This window comes from Daldinia vernicosa (assembly GCF_022497035.1).
Source record: "Daldinia vernicosa strain CBS 139.73 unplaced genomic scaffold F5Y00scaffold_11, whole genome shotgun sequence".
In the NCBI taxonomy this organism is placed as follows: Eukaryota; Fungi; Ascomycota; class Sordariomycetes; order Xylariales; family Hypoxylaceae; genus Daldinia; species Daldinia vernicosa.
The window spans coordinates 425,811-448,806 of NW_025953927.1; the positions used below are offsets into that span (position 1 = coordinate 425,811).

At 48.7% G+C, this 22,996-nt stretch overlaps 10 protein-coding genes across 10 annotated transcripts; 4 read left to right on the forward strand and 6 right to left on the reverse strand.

The window, feature by feature from the left end:
- Nucleotides 1-174: 174 nt before the first annotated feature.
- Nucleotides 175-2,250, forward strand: F5Y00DRAFT_251834 (uncharacterized protein; the record flags this gene model as incomplete). The annotated part of the gene is made up of 3 exons (XM_048009868.1): nucleotides 175-408; nucleotides 490-650; nucleotides 723-2,250. The coding sequence occupies 3 exons, from the start codon at nucleotides 175-177 to the stop codon at nucleotides 2,248-2,250; spliced, it is 1,923 nt and encodes a 640-aa protein (XP_047867146.1).
- A 431-nt stretch (nucleotides 2,251-2,681) lies between these two features.
- F5Y00DRAFT_267906 (dihydroorotate dehydrogenase) lies at nucleotides 2,682-4,075 on the forward strand (the record flags this gene model as incomplete). Its single annotated transcript, XM_048012153.1, has 2 exons — nucleotides 2,682-3,636; nucleotides 3,819-4,075. The coding sequence occupies exons 1-2, from the start codon at nucleotides 2,826-2,828 to the stop codon at nucleotides 4,073-4,075; spliced, it is 1,068 nt and encodes a 355-aa protein (XP_047867147.1). The 5' UTR covers nucleotides 2,682-2,825.
- A 499-nt stretch (nucleotides 4,076-4,574) lies between these two features.
- On the reverse strand, nucleotides 4,575-5,420 carry F5Y00DRAFT_267909 (uncharacterized protein; the record flags this gene model as incomplete). Its single annotated transcript, XM_048012154.1, has 3 exons — nucleotides 5,058-5,420; nucleotides 4,914-4,979; nucleotides 4,575-4,824 (listed from the first exon to the last, which is right to left on the reverse strand). Exons 1-3 carry the CDS (start codon nucleotides 5,282-5,284, stop codon nucleotides 4,575-4,577), a joined length of 543 nt encoding a protein of 180 aa, XP_047867148.1. The 5' UTR covers nucleotides 5,285-5,420.
- Nucleotides 5,421-6,171: 751 nt separating this feature from the next.
- Nucleotides 6,172-6,885, reverse strand: F5Y00DRAFT_259758 (uncharacterized protein; the record flags this gene model as incomplete). The annotated part of the gene is made up of 2 exons (XM_048010928.1): nucleotides 6,172-6,424; nucleotides 6,551-6,885. 2 exons carry the CDS (start codon nucleotides 6,883-6,885, stop codon nucleotides 6,172-6,174), a joined length of 588 nt encoding a protein of 195 aa, XP_047867149.1.
- A 523-nt stretch (nucleotides 6,886-7,408) lies between these two features.
- Nucleotides 7,409-8,662, reverse strand: F5Y00DRAFT_17232 (mitochondrial NADH-ubiquinone oxidoreductase 20 kd subunit). The gene is made up of 3 exons (XM_048004879.1): nucleotides 8,354-8,662; nucleotides 8,122-8,296; nucleotides 7,409-8,035 (listed from the first exon to the last, which is right to left on the reverse strand). Exons 1-3 carry the CDS (start codon nucleotides 8,397-8,399, stop codon nucleotides 7,585-7,587), a joined length of 672 nt encoding a protein of 223 aa, XP_047867150.1. The 5' UTR covers nucleotides 8,400-8,662; the 3' UTR covers nucleotides 7,409-7,584.
- A 135-nt stretch (nucleotides 8,663-8,797) lies between these two features.
- On the reverse strand, nucleotides 8,798-10,423 carry F5Y00DRAFT_230653 (uncharacterized protein). The gene is made up of 2 exons (XM_048006929.1): nucleotides 9,509-10,423; nucleotides 8,798-9,408 (listed from the first exon to the last, which is right to left on the reverse strand). The coding sequence occupies exons 1-2, from the start codon at nucleotides 10,266-10,268 to the stop codon at nucleotides 9,134-9,136; spliced, it is 1,035 nt and encodes a 344-aa protein (XP_047867151.1). The 5' UTR covers nucleotides 10,269-10,423; the 3' UTR covers nucleotides 8,798-9,133.
- F5Y00DRAFT_230657 (DUF124-domain-containing protein) lies at nucleotides 10,402-12,734 on the reverse strand. Its single transcript, XM_048006930.1, has 5 exons — nucleotides 12,346-12,734; nucleotides 12,103-12,199; nucleotides 12,005-12,031; nucleotides 10,825-11,939; nucleotides 10,402-10,745 (listed from the first exon to the last, which is right to left on the reverse strand). The coding sequence occupies exons 2-5, from the start codon at nucleotides 12,122-12,124 to the stop codon at nucleotides 10,701-10,703; spliced, it is 1,209 nt and encodes a 402-aa protein (XP_047867152.1). The 5' UTR covers nucleotides 12,125-12,199; nucleotides 12,346-12,734; the 3' UTR covers nucleotides 10,402-10,700.
- A 468-nt stretch (nucleotides 12,735-13,202) lies between these two features.
- F5Y00DRAFT_267911 (Clavaminate synthase-like protein) lies at nucleotides 13,203-14,653 on the reverse strand (the record flags this gene model as incomplete). The annotated part of the gene is made up of 4 exons (XM_048012155.1): nucleotides 13,203-13,650; nucleotides 13,733-14,171; nucleotides 14,252-14,367; nucleotides 14,419-14,653. 4 exons carry the CDS (start codon nucleotides 14,651-14,653, stop codon nucleotides 13,385-13,387), a joined length of 1,056 nt encoding a protein of 351 aa, XP_047867153.1. The 3' UTR covers nucleotides 13,203-13,384.
- A 1,876-nt stretch (nucleotides 14,654-16,529) lies between these two features.
- Nucleotides 16,530-17,692, forward strand: F5Y00DRAFT_230666 (uncharacterized protein). Its single transcript, XM_048006931.1, has 2 exons — nucleotides 16,530-16,922; nucleotides 16,998-17,692. The coding sequence occupies exons 1-2, from the start codon at nucleotides 16,821-16,823 to the stop codon at nucleotides 17,448-17,450; spliced, it is 555 nt and encodes a 184-aa protein (XP_047867154.1). The 5' UTR covers nucleotides 16,530-16,820; the 3' UTR covers nucleotides 17,451-17,692.
- Nucleotides 17,693-20,421: 2,729 nt separating this feature from the next.
- Nucleotides 20,422-21,992, forward strand: F5Y00DRAFT_17390 (NAD(P)-binding protein). The gene is made up of 3 exons (XM_048004902.1): nucleotides 20,422-20,650; nucleotides 20,712-21,333; nucleotides 21,408-21,992. Exons 1-3 carry the CDS (start codon nucleotides 20,528-20,530, stop codon nucleotides 21,623-21,625), a joined length of 963 nt encoding a protein of 320 aa, XP_047867155.1. The 5' UTR covers nucleotides 20,422-20,527; the 3' UTR covers nucleotides 21,626-21,992.
- The last annotated feature ends 1,004 nt before the right edge of the window (nucleotides 21,993-22,996 follow it).

Below are 22,996 nucleotides of genomic sequence, written 5' to 3' on the forward strand. Positions count from 1 at the left end.
CAAACCTCTCTATTTTAAATTTACTGATAATTGATTTCCTTTTTCTTTTGTTATTTTAGTGGAAGTAGTAGTCTTTGCATGACGTCTCTAGACGTTAACCTTCAGCTCTTTGCGCCGTGGTTGCCATCCTCCATGCTCGATAGGACGAGCTTGGCCTCAACAACCATCAACATCATGAGCTCTGGCCCGTCAAACTTGGGAGGCAAATCCCTTTCTTCTCCGACACTCTATACTCCAAACTCGCAACCCATCTCAGTTCCCGCGCCCAGCTTCGAAACCAATTCTCGTCGTTCCGGTCTGTCGAGCCCGTCGTTCCCGAATTCAGCTCCGAGAAAGGGACAAGGGTCGAGGAAGCAGCACCGGAATCAGCGAAGGCCGCTGAATGAGGATTATGCCATGGCAGAACTCGTAAGTAGATATGGCGAACTAATTCTATACCTACTATGCAATGTATAGGACCATGTGTAGGTAGCTAACTCATTGAGATAGAGGGCCGTCAGAAACACTTCGAGCCGTCGAGGCCAAACTTCCATCACCCATCTTCTAAACTACTCTGCCCCGACGCGTAGTCATCACGAATATCCTAGATCGAGTCGTAGACATGCTACCTGGGGCCCTGGCTCTGGATACCATGCCGTTGATAAGGCAAGGTACGTTGATTTCACCCGCGAGTCGCGAGTCATTAGTGGGCTTGAGTTGGTTATGCTTACAAAAGTTTTCAGGTTTGTTCACGCCAATTATCGGTTTGTAGTTTCACCCTCTGGGGACTACTCTTCCCAAGCCGTGGATGCCGACAAGTATCTCGAGTGGTCCGACGTACTTCAAATTATAGCTTCCGCCGAATCCCAAACCGCAGCATGCCCAATCTGCCTGTCAGACCCCGTAGCCCCTCGCATGGCGCACTGCGGCCACATATTCTGTTTGCCGTGCCTATTGCGATTCATGAATTCAACCAACGACGACGAGCCGAGCCCCCGGAAAGAAGCGAGATGGAAGAAATGTCCTATATGTGAGGACTCGTTCCGGCTTTCCGAAGTCAAGCCAGTGCGTTTCTATGCCGGCCAGGAAAACCCTATGCCGAGACCGGGGGAAGATGTCGTACTGAGATTAATGGTACGAGACTCGGGCTCTACCTTGGCCCTACCAAACGAGGGGGGCCAGGATGTCGTCAATCTGGGGGAGGACATTCCGTGGCATTTTGCGGCAAACGTTATGGATTACGCCAGGGTGATGAAAGGGACGAACGATTACATAGTAGGACAGTATGAAAGGGAGATGACCGATTTAGGGGATCAGGCATTAGCGGACGAGATACAATTTGGTCAAGAAGACGGAGCCTGGACGCAACGAGCTATTAAAGCCATCAATACAGCCGTGGACAAGATTCGCGATGAGCCGAGCGAAGAGTTGTTACAACCAGGCAATACCAATACCTTGAAGGCAAAGCAACCAGCCAGTCAGAAGTTCTATTTCTACACGGCGCCTCCACACCTATACCTATCACCTCTCGATATTCGAATTCTGAAGACCAAATTCGGTGATTTCTCAAACTTCCCCTCGACGCTGCTCCCACGTGTCGACCATATAACTACCGGCCACGTGGTGGATGACGCTCTAAGAAAGCGGGCCAAGTACCTAGGACATCTTCCTCACGGTTGCGTTGTAAGTTTTTTGGAGTGTGATTGGACGGATATAGTTCCTGCGGATGTTCTGGAGACGTTTTCGGACGACCTAGAGCGTCGACGTAAGTCACATCGGGACAAGGCGGCTCAGGAGGAGCGAGAAAGATTACAGGCAGAACGCTTAGAAGCCTCTGCTATCGGACGTAGCGCTAGGCGACACTTTGATCAAGCCAACCAGGACAAGTTCGAGCCGACTCCTACTATGAACTCGGAAGACTTCCAGCCGCTTGGTGCCGTTGAAGGTACGTCCCCGCCAAACCCCCGACCGGGATTCAGCCAGCTCGCAGACATGTCGACTAGTCCGTCAACATCGAAGACAGTATGGGGAACTCGAGCGATTCCTGCTTCGCCCCAATTAGGACCCGTGCCAGAGCGCGATGTTAATGACGGCTGGCTAAAAGACGACGAGTTCCTCGATGCTGCTGAAATAGCAATGCAGATGGAAGCTCTAAGCATCGAACCTACGCATGCCGGACCAAGCAACGGACCTAATGGTGGTTCAAGCGGCAAGAAGAAGAAGAAACAGAAAATCACATTAATGAGCACCGGCGGCCGTCGCGGCGGTTAACAGTCTGCTATCGGTTTCAATGAAACTGTATACTTTTTAATTATTCTATAACTAGGTTTGGCAACAATGGGCTATTCGTATGCGGAATTATTTTCTTAAGGTGTCACTGCGTTCTACATTAGAACGGGCCTCGCTTTCTTACTATAAGTAAAGATGGAGGGGATATCGGCTACGGCCGGTAGGTATAGGGTATGGGAGAAATCGAAACGGTTGAATTCTCTACTATACTCAATATAACTCTTGAAGCTATCGTTGAACGCCTCAGTTGGGTTAAACCTTGCTGTCATAATGGCGACACGGGAAGGAGAAGGGGAAGGGGAAGAGATACGATAAGAACTGTGAAGTTATTCTTATCTATTATGAATTGCAACCCCGCTATCATTTATCCATCATTAGATTCTATCTCCATCTTGAGCTTTAACATATATCTTACACACGCAGTGATACATATACCTAAACATTTACATACCTAGGTATATATATGTAGGTATATATATCCATCGTACGTATTGTGAATAAACACCACGCTGTCTACACTACCCAAAACATCAGGTACCTACCTGTACTTATTCTCCATGGCCAAAACCGAATCCAAAACGACCAAGGCTAATTTACTACCACCCCCTATCCATATCAATCCGCCACTCCTCAACTCGGCAAACCCGTGGGCGACGACGCAAGAGGACCTCGAGGCTTTATTCGATTGTCCGTCTACAGGCGCGGTGACGACGCGAACGGCGCTGCTGCGCGGGTTTGCGCACGATCCGGCGAGGCATCGGTATGCGTTTTTTGATTCGGGAACACATACTGTTGGTATTACTACTTCTGTCTCTGGCGGCTTGGTTGGGAATGTGAGTGCGAATGCGAATGCTAGCTTGAATAATATGGGGTACAGCCCCGTGACGCTGGATGAGTACTTGGGGTTTATCGAGGCGATAGTAGTGGGGGGTAGGGAAAAGGAGAAGGGGGAAGGGGAAGGAAAAGGGGTAGAGAAGTTGAAGTTGTTTATGGTCTCGGTCACGGGGACACCGGAAGAAGTCGCCGAGTGCTACAGGCGGATCGCGGCTCTGGCGGCGAGGATCGATGCGCCGCTCGCCACGGAGATTAATCTCAGCTGTCCGAATATCCCCGGCGCGCCGCCGCCGGCGTACTCTGCCGAGGGGTTGGGGTTGTATCTGCGCGCCGTGGCGCGGGCTACTGCTACGGGGGGGCGAGAAGAAGGAACTTGTTGTTGTGATTGTGAAGTGCCGTGGGGTATCAAGATCCCGCCGTATACGCACGCTGGCCAGTTCGATATGCTGGTGGACGCGCTGCGGGGAGAAGCACTTGGACTTGGTCCGGGGGGCCGTTGTCCGGCGAGTTTTGTTACGGCGACGAATACCCTGGGTTCGTGTCTGCTGCTTGATGGGGGGAATAATAGGCCTGCGTTGGGGGGCGGGATGGGTGGGATAGGGGGGATGGCGGGGGCGCCGTGTAAGACATCCTTTTTTTTTTTTTTCTTGTATTTCCATTTTACCATTTCCTCCGTCTAAAGTTCCTTGATACTAATTCCTCGTTTGTATACCCAGTACACCCCCTAGCACTAGGTAACGTGGCGACGCTCCGGCGGATGTTCGATGCGTATCCGGAGACTTCGCACGTGCAGATAATAGGGGTCGGGGGTGTTGAGGATGCGGCGGGGTATAGGCGGATGAGGGATGTAGGGGCGGCGGCTGTTGGTGTAGGGACTGCGCTTGGGAGGAAGGGGGTTGGGGTCTTTGGTGAAATTGAGGATGGACTGAGGGCGTTATCAGGGGATAGGGAGGGGGAGGGAGTTAGGTGGTGAGATTGGAGTGAACTAGGTATCTACCTGTTAGTGGTTCGTCTATATGAGTTCCAATATGATGAGAGCTATACCGTGGGTATAGTCTTACGACTCGGTAAGTTATAGCTGACACTCTCGACAGAATTACCTCCAACGAAAAGGGGACAAGCTTTCTTAAAGGACAGAAATATGATTTGATCGTCTTAATAAACATTAAGATAGATAGTCTATTACATGTAGTTAACGCCCAAATTAAATGAAACTGTATGTCGAATACATCATGCCGTCTAAGGTAAAAGTCCAAGGCATCGCAGTGCATATTAACTCCCAGATATGTCCTCCTCTCAATACCTAGCTATTTTTTGAATAACATGCCATTCATCCGACCGCGAAATTATTCCAGAGGGCGAAGAAACGTCGCGATATATTCTCCCAAAGGTAGAAAAGACTGTATGTATGTATCCCTCGCCGCTGATCCCCATCTGCGGTGTATAGAAAGCGCAAGTGAGTGAGTGTGAGCCTACAGGAAATACGCGATGACACCAGCAACAGCGGCTAGTCTACCCCCAGCATGATGGACTACCCTCTCGCCAGCGCCGTTGCCGCTCTGAATGGCTCCGGTGGCGTGAGAGGAGCTCGCGGTAGAAGTGGCGTCGGCGGTCTTTACACCGCCCTCGCTGGTCGCGGTCGCCTTCGAGGACGAAGCAGACGTGCTGCTGCGGCTGGTGGTGCGGCTGGTGGAGGTGGTGGCGTACGCGGTAGCGTACATACTGTGGGTTTCGGTGTTAGTAACTAACTAGTGGAGAAGATGGATATTATTGTTGTTGTGAGAAGGTGAGAAAGGGGGAATGTGGCTTACCAGTTGAGATCCTTCTGTTGTTGGTAGCTTGGTTCTCGGCTGTCGTTGGGACAGTTGCCGAAGCATCTATATACCACGATAGAATCAGTATTTTATAAATTGGCTATGTAGAAGCTAGCTAGCATAAGGAGGGCTGCTCCGTACGTCATGATGGCGGTATACTTATCGCACAAGCACACATAGTCGGTCGTAGTATTATCGCAAAGACTGAGATAGCTCTCGGTCGTAGCGAGACAAGTATCGAGAATATTCTGAGCTTCACAAACCGTAGACGACGAGGAAGAGCTTTTATCATCGCTATCCGTCGTCTGGGCACCAACCAGAGCAGTAGCAGCAGCGAGGAACGCGACTCGGAATAGAACAACCTTCATAGTGTTGAATATGACAAGTTGAAGACTGAGTTAGGTACCTAATATATTATTATCTCACAGCGACTGGCAGAATATAAAGACGAAGATGAGACGAGACAAGAGTGACCATTTCACAATAGACAACTTAAGACACTAGGTATACTCTCCAGATTATTATTATTTGCGGGTTTATGAAAACGGAAGAAAAGGGGCGCCGCCTAGGCGGAACTCCAAGTTGCCCTCCTTCGGGCTCAAGTAAATCTCGGCAAAGGGACGAACACGACGTCTGATGTTGACGCGTCCGAAGGGACGATACTTCGGCAGTGCATGGCCCCTCGTCTCGTCTCGTCTCTTCTCGAGCGGAGTTCCGCCCTGTGGGTAGGGGCTCAATATGAATGATCTCGATTCTAGGGGTCCAGTCTAGGGTCCTGGTCCCCTTGTAAGCTGTATAGAGTTCGGATGAGTATTATAAGGTTGTGCGTAGCTTAGCGCTTAGCATAGAGCCTAAGTTTAGGGGTCTCGCATGTAAGTTTTGTGGTGGGAGTAAGGTATTAGGGATGGTTCGGTGTTTAAGACAGAGCCTTGAGACGAGCGTATGTACCTAAGTGATCGGACACATTACTGGATAGATGAAGAATTAAGGTTTATGTTTTGACGATGAACTTGATACTAACAAGTGAAAAGGGGTATCTCATGCAGGGCAAACACGGGATGACGGATAACTTTGAAACCACGAGACTAGAACCTTGGCAATGCGCCCACACTCCCTCAAACATTCACAATGGACACGAAGTTCCCGGCGTGCACCTATAACCTTAGTTCCCTGACATCACCGACGTCCGAACTTGAAGACGATAGGCACTAACTACCACGTGAAGCCAAACTGGCCACCGTAGACAACCAACCATCTAAACCTGCTGCTGGAGCCTCGCCTCCAGCGCCGCATTGCGCGTCTCCAGCTCGTGAACACGCTCGCGCAGCTCCTCCGTCTGCTCCTCCACCTCGACGGAAAACTCGTCCACAATCTTCACGAAGCGCCACAGCCTCAACATGACGATCAGGGACGCGATCTTCTCCGCCGTGTTGTGCTCCAGCAGGTCGACCGCGAAGCCCACGACGATAACGAAGGCGTCGAAGCAGTGCAGCTTGCTCGCAAAATATCTGTTTGGTAGGTAAATAAACTCTTGTGATCAGAATAGGGATTGCCGGGAATAAAATAAGCGGGAGGAAGGAAGGAGAAAAAAAAGGAAAAAAAAGAAGGGGGTGTTTGTGACGGGCCTCACTCACCGCAAACCGTCGGCCAATACGGACAGCAGCAGCTCGCCTAGGAACACGCAGCTCAAGGTCAGCGACAAGACGGCCAGCGTGTTCCTCGTCGGCGCCACCCACGGGTCGTGCTCCACGCCGATCTCGCACGTAATCAAGGCGATGAAGATATCGCTCAAGATGCCCGCGACGTCGATGATGACGAGGACCAGAACAATCCAGTGTTTGGTGCGCGAGTTCATGAAGCGCGACAACGCCGCTCGGGTCCGACGGTAGACCGACTTCCAGTCGTCCACCAGCGGCGCTCCACGGTGGTGGCGGAGGTACTCACCGAGGAGGGGAGCGTTATCACTCATGACTTATATTATACTATTGCCATTTACTAGGGAGTCTTAATCTTTCAAACCAGAAATATCGAAAGCAATTGTGCAGGAAGATGGTTGACTTTGGTGTTTTTTACGATAGAGTTAGTTAAGGCTGAGTCAGTTGAGCTATAACCCTAGGTGTAAGTTAGAGTCTTAATTAGAGAGGTATAGGTATGTTATGTACTTAACCAACTGGATATACCTCGGCAATTGAACCCCTCTGCCCCTGAAGTCTACCTTCTTCAAATAAATATCCCCCTCTAATTCCTTTGATGAGTAGGGAACTCTCGAAAGAAAAGAAAAAAAAGAAAAAAATAAAAAGTCAGGCACGGTTTTCATATAGAACAACCATTTTACCCGAGGCTGATAAGCATACAAGTTATACAACTTTAGGTAGTTAATGTTAGTTGAAACTAAAACAAATGACTTCTTTTTGTAGAGCTAGGCAAATCCCAATTGCATTTCTCGAGAGGTGCGCGTAAAGGCCCCCCACTGCGTAAACCATGCGGATGCGAATGTATATAGCCCGCGGTATCTTATGTACAGTACGTCACTCCTCGACAAAAGACAAAAGTGGTCTATCGCCGCGCCGTCGGGACTCGGCCCAAGGAGCCGCAACCGGAACCGGAACCGGATCATCTCGCCTTTCCCATCTATTACCGTCTCTCCATCTCTAACTAACCCTCTAGTTTACTTCCTGTACCACATCCTCGTGATCTTGGTGTTCCGCATCTTGCGCTGGAGCTGGAAGATACCGTACATGAGGGCCTCGCTGGTGGGTGGGCAGCCGGGGACGTAGACGTCAACGGGGACGACACGGTCGCAACCGCGCACGACGCTGTAGCTGTAGTGGTAGTAGCCGCCGCCGTTGGCGCAGCTACCCATGCTGACGACCCAACGCGGCTCCGGCATCTGATCGTATACTTGTCGCAGCGCCGGCGCCATCTTGTTGGTCAGTGTACCTGCCACGATCATAATATCCGACTGTCGTGGCGATGCTCGGAAGATAATTCCTAGTCTGTCCTGGTCGTATCGCGGTGTCGACACGTGCATCATTTCCACGGCGCAGCACGCGAGTCCGAACGTCATCGGCCAGAAGGACGATTGCCGCGCCCAGTTAGCGATCTGGTCGAGTGTGGTCCTATGGTGGCGAGTTAGTTTTAGTTCCCGTAATAGTATAATATATAATAAATTCCGATAGGAAAAGAAGACGAAGGTATGACGTACAGGGTATATTGGATTACGCCCTTCTTGGGTTCTTGGCTGGGGAGCGGGATTTCTCTGCGCGGACGGTGGGCGAGGCCCGTAGAGCCGTGGGGTGTCACGGACGCAGCATCGTTCTTAGAGGTGGTCGAGATGGAGGCGAGGGACTGTAAAGGGACGATACGAGGTGTCGGCTTCGCTGAATATGAATGTTAATATACTACGAGTGCATGTCTCTTTTGAAAGATGGACGAACCTCTTAGAGCCAAGGTGGCTGCTCTTCGCGACGAAGACAGCATCATTATTCTATTCACGGATTGATAACCGTATGATGCTTATCTGATATGGGTAGGAAGTTGTAGGTTGAGTGGAGAGGGTTATTAGAGAGAGAGAGAGAGGAAGAGATGGTATGTAGAAAGTCCGATCTGGCGTCAATCCATAGACTGGGACTGCATCTAAAGATTGCGGACCTTCCGTCAATTGACGTTTAACTCAAATTACGTTTTTGCCGCTTCGCTAATCAAGAAATGCTTTAATCCGACTGGCCGAATATGATCGGATGTGGTATATTCCGCTCCGATATACCCCACATTGGGTACCCGGGTACGGAAAGGAAGCTTTCAGCGGCTGCTGACAGTTGTATTACAACGGGCATGTACCTAGGTAGTTATTAGATCTGCCTACTAAAACATCAATAGACTTGGAGTTCAATCTTATTAATTATTGAGTATTGTCTAGAGGTCGTGATATCCCACATGATGTCAAATAAATCACAAAATATCTAGCATCATACTGGCTAAATAAATAATAAATAAATTGAACGCTCACTCTTGGACCCGTGCCGTGCACTTGCTATTTGCCAGAAGAGGCATCAAGCTCCTAAATAAGGGATGAGTTAACTATGGCTGGAACGTGTCAACATGGTGTACCTAAAGCCTTAACTTGTCAAACATCGCTATTCCTTACCTGCTGGCCCCCTAATACGCACATAGTGTGTTAATCTCTCTCTCTCTCTCTCCATACATCCCAAAACCCGTTACACCATCTTCACGAGCTTCATGCCACCAAACGCGAGCTTCCGCGCAGGTCGCCATAAGTGTTTCTTGCCATCGAAGTATACGTACGCGGCACCAACCGCAAGACCCGTGAGGTGCGCGCCGTGTCCGAGACGGAAGTACGGAATGCCGATGAACAACCCGTACAGCTCAAATAATACAAGAGCCGTCATGAAGTTCTCGACGGAATAACTCCCGGGAATGAACATAATGCCCAGCCGCGCATTCGGATACAATGTGGCCCATGCTCCTAGCACTGTAGCAAGAGTCAATGGATAGGTATATTATAGATAGATGGTGGCCTCCATACTATAGAATATAGCACTAAGGGACAAACGATACTGGAAGTTACTTACGAGCCATAACAGCGCCGCTAGCTCCCAGGCCCGGACCGAGACGGTTGAACTTGTAAGTCCGGGTGGGCAAGACGGTGGCAAGATGGAACCCCAGCGACGAGAGTATGCCGGCCGAGAGATAGAAAGCCGCGAAGTGACTGCCGTTTCCTGCGAAGACGTGGGACCGCGCAACCTCGGGTCCTATCTGGAGCAAGGCGAAGGTATTGATCCCGGCGTGGAGCAGACCCAAGTGGCCGAACACAGACGTCAGGAGCGTGTAGTTAGGGCTAAAACAAGGCGTGTGCGCAAAATACTGCATGAACGCCCCCGGGGCGAGAGAGCTCGCCCCGACGAGGCCGATGTGGAGAGCCGAGAATCCCAAGATCAACTTCTCCGCGTCGTTGTGTCCCGCGAGCATCTCGCCGATCTGGCCCGGCAGGTGCCATTTCGACGGCTGCGGTTGTTTGCGGAACAGGGAATGCAGGACATGTCCGCGATGCCTGGCGTCCTCTAAGTCTTCGTACGAAGCGACGCTCCCATCTTTGAAAAGCCCTCTCCTCTTGGCGTTCTGGACGTCTCGACGGACGTCATAGGCGGCGCATCCGAGAAAGATGGTGGTTGTAGCCGCCAAGGCCCATAGCGTCGGCCTAAGGATCGGAACGGCCGGGAGCTGGTCTCCCGGGAAGTAGGGCCCGGTCCTAAGTGTGCGCTTCGATGGACCGGCTCCGGATAGACGATTAGGTGTAGGTAGTGCAATTCTTCTGAGCTGGGTGCGCAACATTGTTAAGGGCCCTAGGTGCTGCACTGCCTATCTAGATATCTAAGGGATAGCGGCCATCAACAAGCCAAATTCGGGTTTAAGATTCCCGAGTTTGGTGTTCATTTGGAGAGTAGATGATTGTTGCGTGATGATGGTTGGATGTATGTACAATGTACGGGGGGGGCTATGTAGGTTGTGATATTTAAAGAATGTCTGATAAGTGGCAGTTGTCTGCCAGCTGAAAGCAACTAACCTACAAATCTTACGTAATATTCGTGCTTAAGCTCAGAGAGTAAACATATTCCATTACAAACACCCCTTAACTAAGGCAAGGGGAACATTAAAAGGTACATATCCAATTCATGGATTCCCAAACGCTACATGTAGTTTTCCTATAAACACAACTAGAAACATCAATTTTTAGTCGAATGGTAGCTTCGTTAGTATATGCCTTTACGGCGGTGTCGCGTTGCCCGCCATATAGGCACTGAACGCTCTCTTTACGACATGTTAGTCAATGAAACTCTAGGTATAACGAACATGGAGCGAAGAGAAGAAGAAAAACAAAAATACTTACCGGGTTTCTCGTTTGGAGGAACACGGTGCCAGGTCCTGTAAATTTACAGACCAACCCCTCTCCGCTAGCAAGTCCTCCTATGATGCCGCCGCTAGCTACACGTTCCATGACATATTTAACGTTCCAAGCAACCAGATGTCCGTTGTCAACGATATACTTCTCGCCGTCAGCAAGATCCTTGCGGATAATTGCGCCGAAACTAGTGATCCAGAGCAGACCAACACCACTAATCTTGTGCACCCATAGACCTTCCCCGCTAAACATAGCCTTACCGAGTCCTTGGCGCTTATAGTCGCGGATGACGCCTTGAGTGCTAGCAACGTAAGCATCTTTGCCAACGCTCCACGATTCCTCTCCTGTTAAACGGATGGTGGTCATATCGCCGAGCATACCGGGCGCCAGCAGCAGCTCACCGGGGCCGATAAATGTCGAGTGACCTAACTCGCTGCCGCTGGCCATCAATTTCTTCATGCTGAACTTGTACTCGCCCTTCAGCGTGATAGTGGGGCTCATAGCAATCAGTACTCCAGGCTTCGCGGCTATCGGGCATCCCATCGCCAGTTGGATCGTGATTATCGTATTACAGTCCCTATGACTGATGCGGTATGAGCCGCCATTGAACGTTCCCACATCGTCTAAAGTCGCGGCGGCGCCTTGGAATTGCGCGGCTGGAGGCCCCTGCGTAGGCGGAGGCGCTGCCACAGGATTTGATGCTGCCCGAGAATGCGCCGGCCCCGTTCCTAGAATACTCTGTGCCTTCTCGTTCGGGAACCCCTCTGGGACGTTGTGTACTATATCCCCGTATGCGGGCGCGGCTCCATTTGGTGGCGTGGGAGCACCTTCATTTCGAATCGGCAGGGCTCCATGTTGTGCTGGCTGAGGAGGCGGAGGTTGGTAAATAGGCGTTATAGCTTTGGGCGGTGGAGATACGCCTTGTTGTGGGGGCGCAGGATATTGTTGTTGTGGAGGAGCTGTGTACGTTTGTTGCGGAGGTGTAGGATAGCCTTGTCCGTGAGTCTGTTGTCCAGCGTAACCGGGTGTGCTTGGCGGCGGCGGGTAGAATTTGGACTTGTTCGCAGGAGGAGAGGTAGGCGGTTGATAGTTCCCCTGTGATGCTGCAGTTGTTTCTGTTAACTTACCAGTACTGGCACAACTCTAGGATCCGATTATGAAAGCATACCTGGTGGGCCATTGGTGCCGGGAGGCGCTAGATTATGAATGTTAGCTATATAAGCCGAAGCTGAAGAATATTAGTTAGGTAACTAGAAGACCGCATACGTGGATAGTAATGAGTAGACATTATCGCTCCGTGATCCTTCAGCCTCTTGATGCAAAGGGTGTTCAAATCAAGCTATAGAAATGCGAGTCCTTGACACTATTATTTGCCGTGTTAGTTTAGAGTCGGCATAAGACCGGATAAGTTGAGGCGGTTATGATTGCGGTTGAAGTTGAAGTTGAAGTTGAAGTTGACCGCGAAGGATCGTCAACGTGCCATAAGCCCCGCATTCATTTCGCACTTACATGTAATAGACATGGATTGTATTCCGTACAACCATAAGTATCTGATATAAGATAGCCAAGACGGATTCCTCATATATTTGACGACTTCAGATAAATATTTTCGAACAAGGGGAACTTCGATATCATGGAGGACAAGTAAATGAGCAAAGCTGGAAGATGCCTTTAAGACGCAACCGACAAATGATGGCTTTTTTGGCCGCCATCTTCTCAGGGGCCATCAGGCTGCATATGCATGTCCTATGCTTGCGGAAGGGATAACCCGTAGCTAGACCTTGCTACATACCTGTATTGTACATATACAGCTTCGCCCGGCTACTCGGCGTCGATGAGAATTATCCAATCATGAATGAAGCTGGACAGTTGTACGGGACCCCATTGACTTTGCGAGATGGCGCCGGGGATCGAAGACTGCGTGGCCAAGCGCTGCGCTGTTTTGATAGGCGCTAAACTCAGCGCTTAAACACAGCCTTAGAGGAAAAGGAAATTGTAATTGGCTAAAAAGAGTTGGGGGCTAATCTGATTGGGTGTTTCGTGCGTAAAACTGGAGAACGCAAGAAGTACTTATCACAACATACCCGCTAAGATCTATTAGGTATAACGATCGGGAGGTACGAAGGTTGGGGCCAAAAGTCTTGCACATATGAGCTTGGCAAAGCCACGTGCGAGTAAAAAGAGACTGCACGGTCTTATTTAAGCTATAGTGGCTGATATCGCTATAAATATAGTGGTAAGCCACCTGAATTCAGTGGACAGGCCACTATCCGACCTTCAGCTTAGAGTGTGGCTGATACAGTATTAATAAGTTAAAAGACATACGAAAATCGATGCCAAGATTTGGACATGTGCAAGACTTTTGGCCCCAACCTTCGTACTTGTGGATGCTGCAGGAATTTATCACGATTTACGCGCATCTGCCTGTATTCAAATATTGACAGGTACCTCCTACATAGAATATTGTTTATACTCATTCCATTCTCACGTTTCAATAACAATCCGGCCAAGTGTGTTTGGTCATCAACCCAACATCGTGATTTCGGTATTACGAAACTGGTACTGGAGTGCCAACTGCTTCCACATACTGTCCTCTCGCCCTCATTCGTCGATAATCTTCCTGCACGACCGGCTCATACTTGATAGGGTGTTCCTCATCTGTACAAACGGACAAGCATTCGATGACAGATTTCTCATCTGGTGAGACGAAGTAAGGAATCGAGTATCTCGACTTAGTCATGAGCTTTCCGTCGATTTGTGTATTATCCCGGACTGGTGGAAGGGTGACGCGGTGAAGGGTCGACTTTAAGAAGTCTTGAAGTTTACCGTTAGTTAACTAGTTGATCTATCAAGGAGCACTGACCTGGGACCATCAAAAAGAATACAAGACACGAACCATTACTCCATCTCATTAGCAAATCGCCAACGTTCATAACCAAAGCATTCTTCATCGGCGTCGCGTCAACAAAATGACCAGGCGCGCGAGGATGCTCGACTTGTAAACCCCCACAGTCGTCCTGAAAAAGCATCGTGATCGTCCCCCAGTCCGAATGGGCCGGCATTCGAGCAACGACATCGTTGGAAAGCTTCTCTGCTTCAATAGATGGATAATGAAGTAGTCGTAGCTGGTTGTTAATTCCACTATGGAAGCGCAGGAAGAAGTTTTCGTCTTCTAAGCCGACGCCGATTGCCAAAGCGCGCAACAAGTCTTTCGCTACCTCGAAACATCTCCAGTAGAATTGCGTTGTGAATTCGCGAAAACCAAGGAGGATGTCTCCGGGTAGCCAGACATTCGGCTGTGTCTTGGACTCCTCGCTACCAATTTCATAACTCTCCTATTCAAGACTTAACCTTTGTTCACTCGGCAGATTGAGTAAGAAGTTCGTTCACCCGATCGAAATTCGAAAAGACTGACCTTAAAATCCGATATTTTTCGGTTCTCGGCCTCTTTTGTTTCGTCGCCATCCTTGATGATATCCTGCGATACTTTCTCTAGACCTGGCCACGAATATCCTCGATGCACATTAGGGCCTAAATGATAAGCTCAACAACTTGCTCGTTGACTTGAGGACTGAGACTCACCTGGTGGGTGAGGAGCCATCATCTTCTTTTCTTGAGGAAGATCGAAGAGTTTCTTCGACCAACCAAACGCTTCCTCGAGTATATCGCTCGGTACACCATGGCTGACAATGTATACGAAGCCAACCCGACGGCACGCATCGGTTAGCTCCCGCCCAATGCGTTTCTTGTCTTCTGTCGAGCCCTTCGACCATGCACCAAAGTCTACCACGGGAATTGTACCTTGCTCTAGAGCCATAAGAGAAATATGAACTTATTAACGGTATTATACTAGGTCCCCCGATGTTAATAAGCTCTGAATCTTCAATCGCTAATTACACCAGATCCATGAGGGTATAGATAAGAATGATCGAAGTTGTATGTTACCACGAATCATTCTTGTACGCGATGCGGGGTTCCCACGGACACCATCGCCTAGCCGTGATAACAATATTTTCAATTTCTCTTCAGGAGATCACACTTCGGGTATGATGGCTCCTTCTGCAAAGCTGAGAGCTCTATAGTAGCTTCAAACTATATACCCTACGTGAAAGGCAAGAGCAGCTGCCTAAGTTATTGGATTAACTTGGGTAATTTTTATTGAGGCTTCTATCGTAATACATAGTCCACATCTAGGTACTAGCACAACTACGGAATATTACCAACGACTTAACATTCAGGCCCAGTATTGTCAGGCTTTTGTGCCATTCTTATATATGAAGAGCTAGTCTGCTTTGGAATCGAAATAGATTACACATGGCCGTTTTCCAGCCACTAAACTACCTAAAGCATGGACCATTCAAAGACTTCATATTCTATGTCGAGAACGATAAAGCCCGCAGAAGGGGACAGTCCGTATATGGCACCACTAGGGCGCCCATTGCCACCACTGAGAGGGCTTAGGACTATAGCACAAGTTATGGACGATGATCCATACTTAGCGTACAGGTTGAAAGTCCTAGTATGGGATCTGTACCATTTTAGCGACCCGCGTCCATCATCTCGCTTAGACAGAGCGATCGACAAAACATGTTACCTCTGCCCTCCGTACTTTTCCAGATTTGATGGCGATGTTATCGGACATACACCTACTCGTACGAATCAGGGTCGGGTAGGTTTCTTTTATCCCCAAAACGTACGAGACGCCCTTCTCGAACAAATCAGTGCCTTCCACAAAGACTGGCGTCGGGGACTAGCAGATAAAGCAGAGAATAGAGAGCCTACCCCCCTGGATGTGGCGCATATATTTTTGTTCGTGTTTGGAATCACATTTATACAACTAGGCAGCGTACGATTTCAATATCAGCTCCGCAGGTACGGCCTAAGACCCGTTCCGGAGAGAGATCGCGAGCATACCACTTATGGAAAACGATTAGATGGTGTGTGAACCACGATCCAATACACTGGCAATGGTGTAAATTTGGCTAGACTTCCTACGGCTATAATGGAAGGGTAAATCCTGGTTGGCGGTAGTAACTAATATGTACCTAATAGCGATGTGAGCGTGCTTGGATTGGAGGCGCTGGTTTAGAAGTAAGCAATATGAGGAGGTTGAAGATTGAAGGTTCGGGTTGTCATTGCCACTTGTGAAATAAAATAGAGCTGAGTAAATGGATATGTTCTAGACTGCAGCCTGCAGGAGAAAGCTTGGCAGGACATCTTGGACGTGAAACCATAGTTGAAGGTTGCTTACATATGTATACTGAGATAAGATCCTTCCTCTATGTATATATTATGTCCTTCATACTTAGCCATAAGTGTTTATTCCCGGGAAGACGGCATACCGCATACGGCATACATTAGGTGCTACGTAGTATAGGTAGTGACCACTCGCCTGATTGGCCTTTCGTGTTAGCTAGGTACCTTATAATGAAGCAATATAATGAACGCTAAGTACGTCATCGTAAAAACAGGGAGAAATGTGACCTAACATATCCAAAGGAGTAAATGGCGCGTGCTAGATGCATACGATTACGTACCTATTTAGCGGCAAGCTTGTTCAGTGGCTTGAAAGCAGGCCTTAGCCTAATGCAAACATATGACATCAACGAAAAGGACCTGACGCCACGCTCAATGACGTCCTACTTGCCTAAACGGGTAATCTTTCCTCTGCCTTTGTGCCACCAAAGCAGAACGCCATAGTCACTTACATCAAGATTTGAAGATTGCGCTCAAAGATTTGCATTATCATCGGTGTATTGCGCTTATTTCAAGACTTCTTCCAACTTTGCCTTCTAGTATCAATATTACGCAAAGTGCTAGTTTTGAATCTGACTGAAATATAAAAAGCCGTTCACTCCCACTTCAATAATATAGTTATCTTATCTCAACATACCATCTGAATCCAATCGAACTAAACCAATAAACCACATCTCAACTTACAATACTCATCTATCAAATCATCCTACATTATTAAACATACCAATATGTCTAACGATAACACTTCCACTCTTAAGTCTGTCGTCGACTCTGCTACTGGCACCGTCCAGAACGCATTCGGTTACGTAACCGGAAGCACGGCTGATCAGGTATGTGTTCTCCATACCCATTCTGCACTATATGTCGACATATCCAATGTGAACTAACATAAAATCTTTATCTAGACTCAAGGTCAAGCTAAGCAAAACAAGGCCGAGGCCGAGCATGACGCGTCACACGCCACTATCAAAGCTCCGGGCTTCACGGCCTCATCATCAGGCGCCGTCACAAAGGACGACCCCGACAGAACTGCCGGCTCATACAACCAGACCGTAGGCTCCGCTAAGGAATTCGTCGGCGGACTAACAGGTGTCGAGTCCCTAAAGGCAGCTGGGCGTCGACAGAACGAAGAAGGCCGACAGCAAGAAGCCAAGGGCCAGGTCAACGACTACGTTAGCGGCGTCTCTGATCGCGTCACCGGCACTGTGGGCGGAGCCTTCGCAAATGTCACCGGCAACAAGGCCGCGCAACAGGAATACGAAAGGCAGCACGATGCTGGAAAGACGACCCAGCGAGGCGCCGAGGAAGATATAGTGAAGCAGGCAGACGCCGACTCTGCAGCCTCACGTAAGGCATAAGTGCTTCAACTGAAACATGTGGAGACTTGATGAACTTTTCGGGGGAGGGGGAGGGTAGCAGATGACATTATGATACCCAATATGGAATGCTAAGGTGTAAGCTAGTTGTCCGGGGAGGCTTGGGAAATGGAATTGTATTGGTATAGAAAGATCTGTACTTATATCCGGAATGGAGCTTATAATCACCTACCTTCGTTTAAAAATGATTACGTGACCATTGAGAATCCAGACATGGACTATGTATGAGGAAGAGTAATCAATTGCGATCATTTCCGAGAGATTCTGGGTTAGTTTATCTGTTAGTCCTGCATCTAGACCAGCGAATAGAAAGCGATACCAGGATTGCTATGTAATTCGTCAACAAACACCCCCCCTGTCGAGGCTCTTCGCTCGGGTAGTACTGGAATTTCTAGCGCGGTCTATAGGGCAGAATCGCTTTTGCCGGTTTGTGAGTGGTCCATCCGAATTATTGGAGTCTTGCCGTACGTAAGATTTTAAGATTTCCCTACCAGGTACATATGTAAGACCTTAATAGAGAGGTATTTCCCGTACTGAGACTCAATCATGAGTAATCGTTGACCGAATAATTGGGTCGAATGTCGAATCAGATGTGATGTCTATGAGTATCAGAGATTCTGTTCCCGTTTGTTTGTTTGTTTTCCCACATGACTCTTACCGGCGTAGCCGTCTGAGATCAGGCGCACGCATCAATTAATTCCCGTGCGAGGCTACTTTATAATACTTTGCGTACCTGGGTAGGTTACATGATAGGTTAGGTAGGGAAAAGCGTGTGAGATCACCGTTACCGTATGCAGATGAAGCGTTGTGGATTAGGTACCTATCTAGGTAGATATGCCGAGTTGAGGTCTTATTGAGATTCCAGGTTAGATAGACTTTTCTATTTATGACTGGAGAAGAAGATCTAAGATAATTGACGCAAAGAAAAGCCACAAAAGTAAACTTTTTGCAGAATTTTCTTCTTATTAACACTTCTTCTTAAGAAAAGGAATATTAGAAAAAGATTACAATACAATATACAATACATGGAAGTGACGCAACGCAGTCTCCTGAGTGGTGGTTAAACGATGCAACAACATTTTCTTTAGTGAGGTACAATACCTACCTATTAATCCCCCTGGGGAATAACCTTCTCTGCGGTGGAACGCAGCAGCACCCCCAAGCCCGCTACTGGACGTGCCGATACCCTACCAAAATACGCTACTGACGCTGCTGTGGAGCCGCGCTGCCCTATAAACCTGATCCGTGCGCCGATACTCCCTTTTGAACTCGTCTCGGCCCCCAACTCACCCTGAATCAACCTCAATTCAGGATAGAGCCGCAGAACATACCAGGCTCCAGAGACTTAAGGGCTTACTTACCACGGCCGAGAAAGCAGCCTATTCTTCATGCACGACGAGCTTGAACATGTGCCAATGGACAGCCCCCAACTTAGTTTTTTTTTTTTTTTTTTGTTCTCCCTTCGAATATTTTTAGGACCTTTCTTTACTCTATCCGTCAACGCGGCGCGTGCGGACTGTCCCAACTCAGTTCACTAACAACGGCCCGCTCCTACTCTTTCTGATATGGGCTGACTCGCTCGTGGTGTGCCCATCTTTCCTCTCGTTAACTAAGTATCGTCATGGCTATATCATATTATATGTCTTGGGATTTAAATCACTGCTTTAGGTCCTTCGGTGAGAATTCTAACACCAGGACTTAGACTGTCCTAGGTGATAAATCTTGTTGCCTTCTAGTACATGTAATCACTTGGCCTTAATAAATCCCGTATTAGTGAGCAAGTAAGCTTCTACACGCATGTGTGAAACTAGCTAGGTGATGGTTTTATTTTTTATTCTTTTATTTTTTATCTATTTGTTTGCCTTACTACTGGGGTTGTATATTATAGGAGATCGCCTTACTCCTTAGTACGTCAAGGGTCTACAGCGCTTCCCACCTGATACGGCGATGGATACTTGTACTTTCTATCGGAGATTCAGGCATATCTCCTTATTCGATTCTAATTCGCTTGCCACACCTCCTTAGCTGTCATTACGAGCTTCCCGATGTCGTTTAGTTATTGGTGGAACACACCCTAAGGCTCACCGAAGGCGTCTTCTGCTCACACCCTTACACATGGCCGTTCCCGGGACCGTAAACTGCAGCCCAGATAGTGGAGCATTATGCAGCACTTTACTATAGGCCTTTACTATAGGCCGTAGGCCGTAGGTACTTGGACGTCCTTGGATCATTACCGAAATGACTCTCGAGTCGAAACTGATACATACCTATGATACATACCTCTACTTACTCACCATGCGGGTCGACATCTTCACTCTATCAGGCAGCACTAACTAATACCTCAATCTCGATGGATTATATACATTATACGGAATATCACTGGATATAGGTGCGGACGCGGCTTTACCTTTAAAGGGTCTTTGCAGGACGAGTTTACAAATCCTTGCCGGGGAACAAGCTCACTGCTACTACGAAAACCGGCACAACTCTGTTGGTACTACTCAAGAAATATCTAAGGAGCCGGATTAGATTGCCCATCTCCGCGCGACATCCCCTCAGGATCCAAGTATATCATAAACTTGTATCGAGGCCCACTTGTTCGGAGGTCATCCCGTGGCTCAGTAGTGCTCATTTGGACCATTTGGACTCGTCGAGTCGACCTAGACGCGTATCTCGTGGACATCACCTACCTAAAGAACCCCTCTCCGAATTTTTCGGCGTCCTCCATCTTGGAAAGCCGTAGGCACTTGAGAGTTGGCTCGCCCACTCGGCTTTCTCCTGCTAGTTTCAGAAACTCGAGTGACACCGGGCTGCTCCTTTAACGCTGTCCACCACTTAGAACGCGAGTCCCAGGGGTTGACTCATCAAAGCAGGTTCGCTACTAATACATCGAAGTATATCCCTTGTAGCAATTTGCCAGTGCGAGATTTTCTACACCCATACTGGCAGAAAAGTGGTAAAAAAACGACTTCCAAGTAGACGAACGTGACCATAGACGTCCACCGGACTCTCAGCCGGATATTTTTTATTTATCTATCGACCTGCAAACCGTCTCGACCATGGGTAGGAAGACATCAACGGCTATGATGCGAATTGCGATCGCAGGTGCTGGGGGCTTTGCAGCCCTTCTAGTCCGGGAGTTATCTCGGACTGCCTATGCCATACTCGTACTCTCGACGAAGGTGATAAGAATCAGAATTACCACCATCACATCATCATCAAGGCTGGCTAATTTATTAATAGGATCACCCGGAATTAGAATCTAATTTCGACTGCCAGGTAGCCGTAGTCGACTATACAGACCTTGACAACCTCCAGTTTGCTCTTCAGGGCGTTGACCTTGTGATTTCCACCATCTCCGGCGCGGAACAACTCAACGTTATCGATGCGGCTCGACGAGCCCGCGTACGCTGCTTCGTGCCTTCGGAGTTCGAGGGCTCCGTAAGCCATAGACCGGCCGTAGGAACTGACCCCTTTGACAACGGCTCTTCGACGGCCTTGGAACAACTTCGACACTGGTCCCAGTCGAGACACTACTCGATGAAATACACCGTCTTCTCCTGCGGCGTTTTCTACGAACGCTTCGCCCCTGGCGGCCTCCAAGCATACAACATGGGCGTCAGCTGTCGGATCCGAAACCAGGGAGACTACATGATCGACGTAGGCCTTGGAACTGCCGAAATCCCGGAAACGGACTCCCGGGGCCGCCCAGTATCCGTTGTAATGACATCGGCAGTTGACGTGGCACGATTCGTTGCCGCTGCTGTCGAGCTCGGAATCGACAATTGGCCGCGAGAGTTCAGAATGCGCGGTTCTCGTCTGACAACGCAAAGACTTCAAGAGATTTGCAGCGAAGTCCGAGGAGGTAAGTTTTGGCAAAGCGGCCTATGTCCTCTCGCGTCAAGTTTCCTGTTTCCTGACATATTGTGTTATTTATAGTCGCTTTCAACGTTATCAGGAGGCCATACGAAGAAATCGTGCAGTGGCTCCGCTACTACGAGCAGAACCGGGACGAGGCCAAATGGTGCACGATGCAGCATCTTCTACAGACTGCGGATGGCCGATACAGCTTTGGAGAAACGAACTTGAACGACGCGGTAGACGTACAGCCGACAAGCTTTCGACAGTGGCTATACGACACCTGGGGTCCGGCATAGTAATATCATTGTTGACGACGACGACGACAATAATCTAACTACCTACCTAACCTACCTAACCTAGGCTACCAACCCTCACCGCCGATTTCTTCTGCGCCTCGAGCATCCTGCCCCTTAAATAGGTATCTGTTGGTCGCGTTTATTAGGTTAGGCCGGCCCGTTTCGAGCACCATATTATGTGTGGCCCGTCTGTTATAACAGACCCATCATCTTGTATGCATCACGGCTGAAGTTGAGAAGCAACAGCGACGTCTATTTTTGGTTTCTTGATACCTTTGTAACTCCAATTTCTTTCTGTCGGCATTTTAAATTGTATGCACATCAGCATTTAGCGCTCTACCTGTCTGGCTACCTGTCTGTCTACCTGTCTATCTATCTATCTATCTATCTATTTAGGTATCTATCTATATTAACTGCTTGCCCGCGGGTCGAGCATAGCCGTTTCAATAATATAGATATTCCTCATTCTTTTTCTTATTCTTCTCATTCTTCTTCTTCTTCTTCTTCTTCTCTAGAAAACAACAACTACTACCTACAGCAACTTCGTGAGGACTCCCGCTGTAACTGTCCCAAGCCCGCAGTCGTATTTCTTCCCCTACGCTCAGAAGATCTTTGTGAGACAATGTACGGCAAGTCGCGCTACCTAAGCGCTACGCCTTGTTGGTGTTCCGTAGGCGTATGTAAGTAAGTGGTTGCATACATGTGCTTATACATATGTGCGTATTACGCCCCATTCATATACATTGCCGCCCCTCCCTCCTATAAGGGGCTGTAGAACGAGCGTCGAATTGAATCGCTACCAGACAATCGGGTCCGTTGCCATTCCCCCCCACGCCGCCTATTCTTATTCTTATCGAGGGCTTTGACCTTTGAACTTCTTTCATTTCTTCGAATTCGCCGTGCGACGCGACGAAAGGCCCGCCGTGCCGCTTGCGCGGATTCCGAGTGGGAGTGGCGAGAGAACTTGAGATTGCTTTGTTCTTTTTCTTCTTCATCTCACAACGTCTGCTTAAGCTTCCTCGGACGCCCACGAATGGGACGAACGAGTAAGTGCTGCCTATGAGAAACGTTATACGACTCTAGCGTGTATGTAATCTCACATACATACATACCTACATACGCATCTACATGACTACAATTATCTTGTGAGAGAGGGCATGGAAGGCAAGTCGTGTTGAACTCGGCCATGATCTTCGTCCCTGCAGCCTTAGCCCTACCGCGTAACTCCTCATCCCCTCATCCCGCCTTTTCGTAGAATCAGCCTTAAATAAATTAACAAAAAAAAAAGTCTTCCCTGACGCCCCAGTAAGCAGACAGCTTGTCCTTCTTTACGTACGACCACAAATTCTTGTTCTACGCCGCTGTACGTCA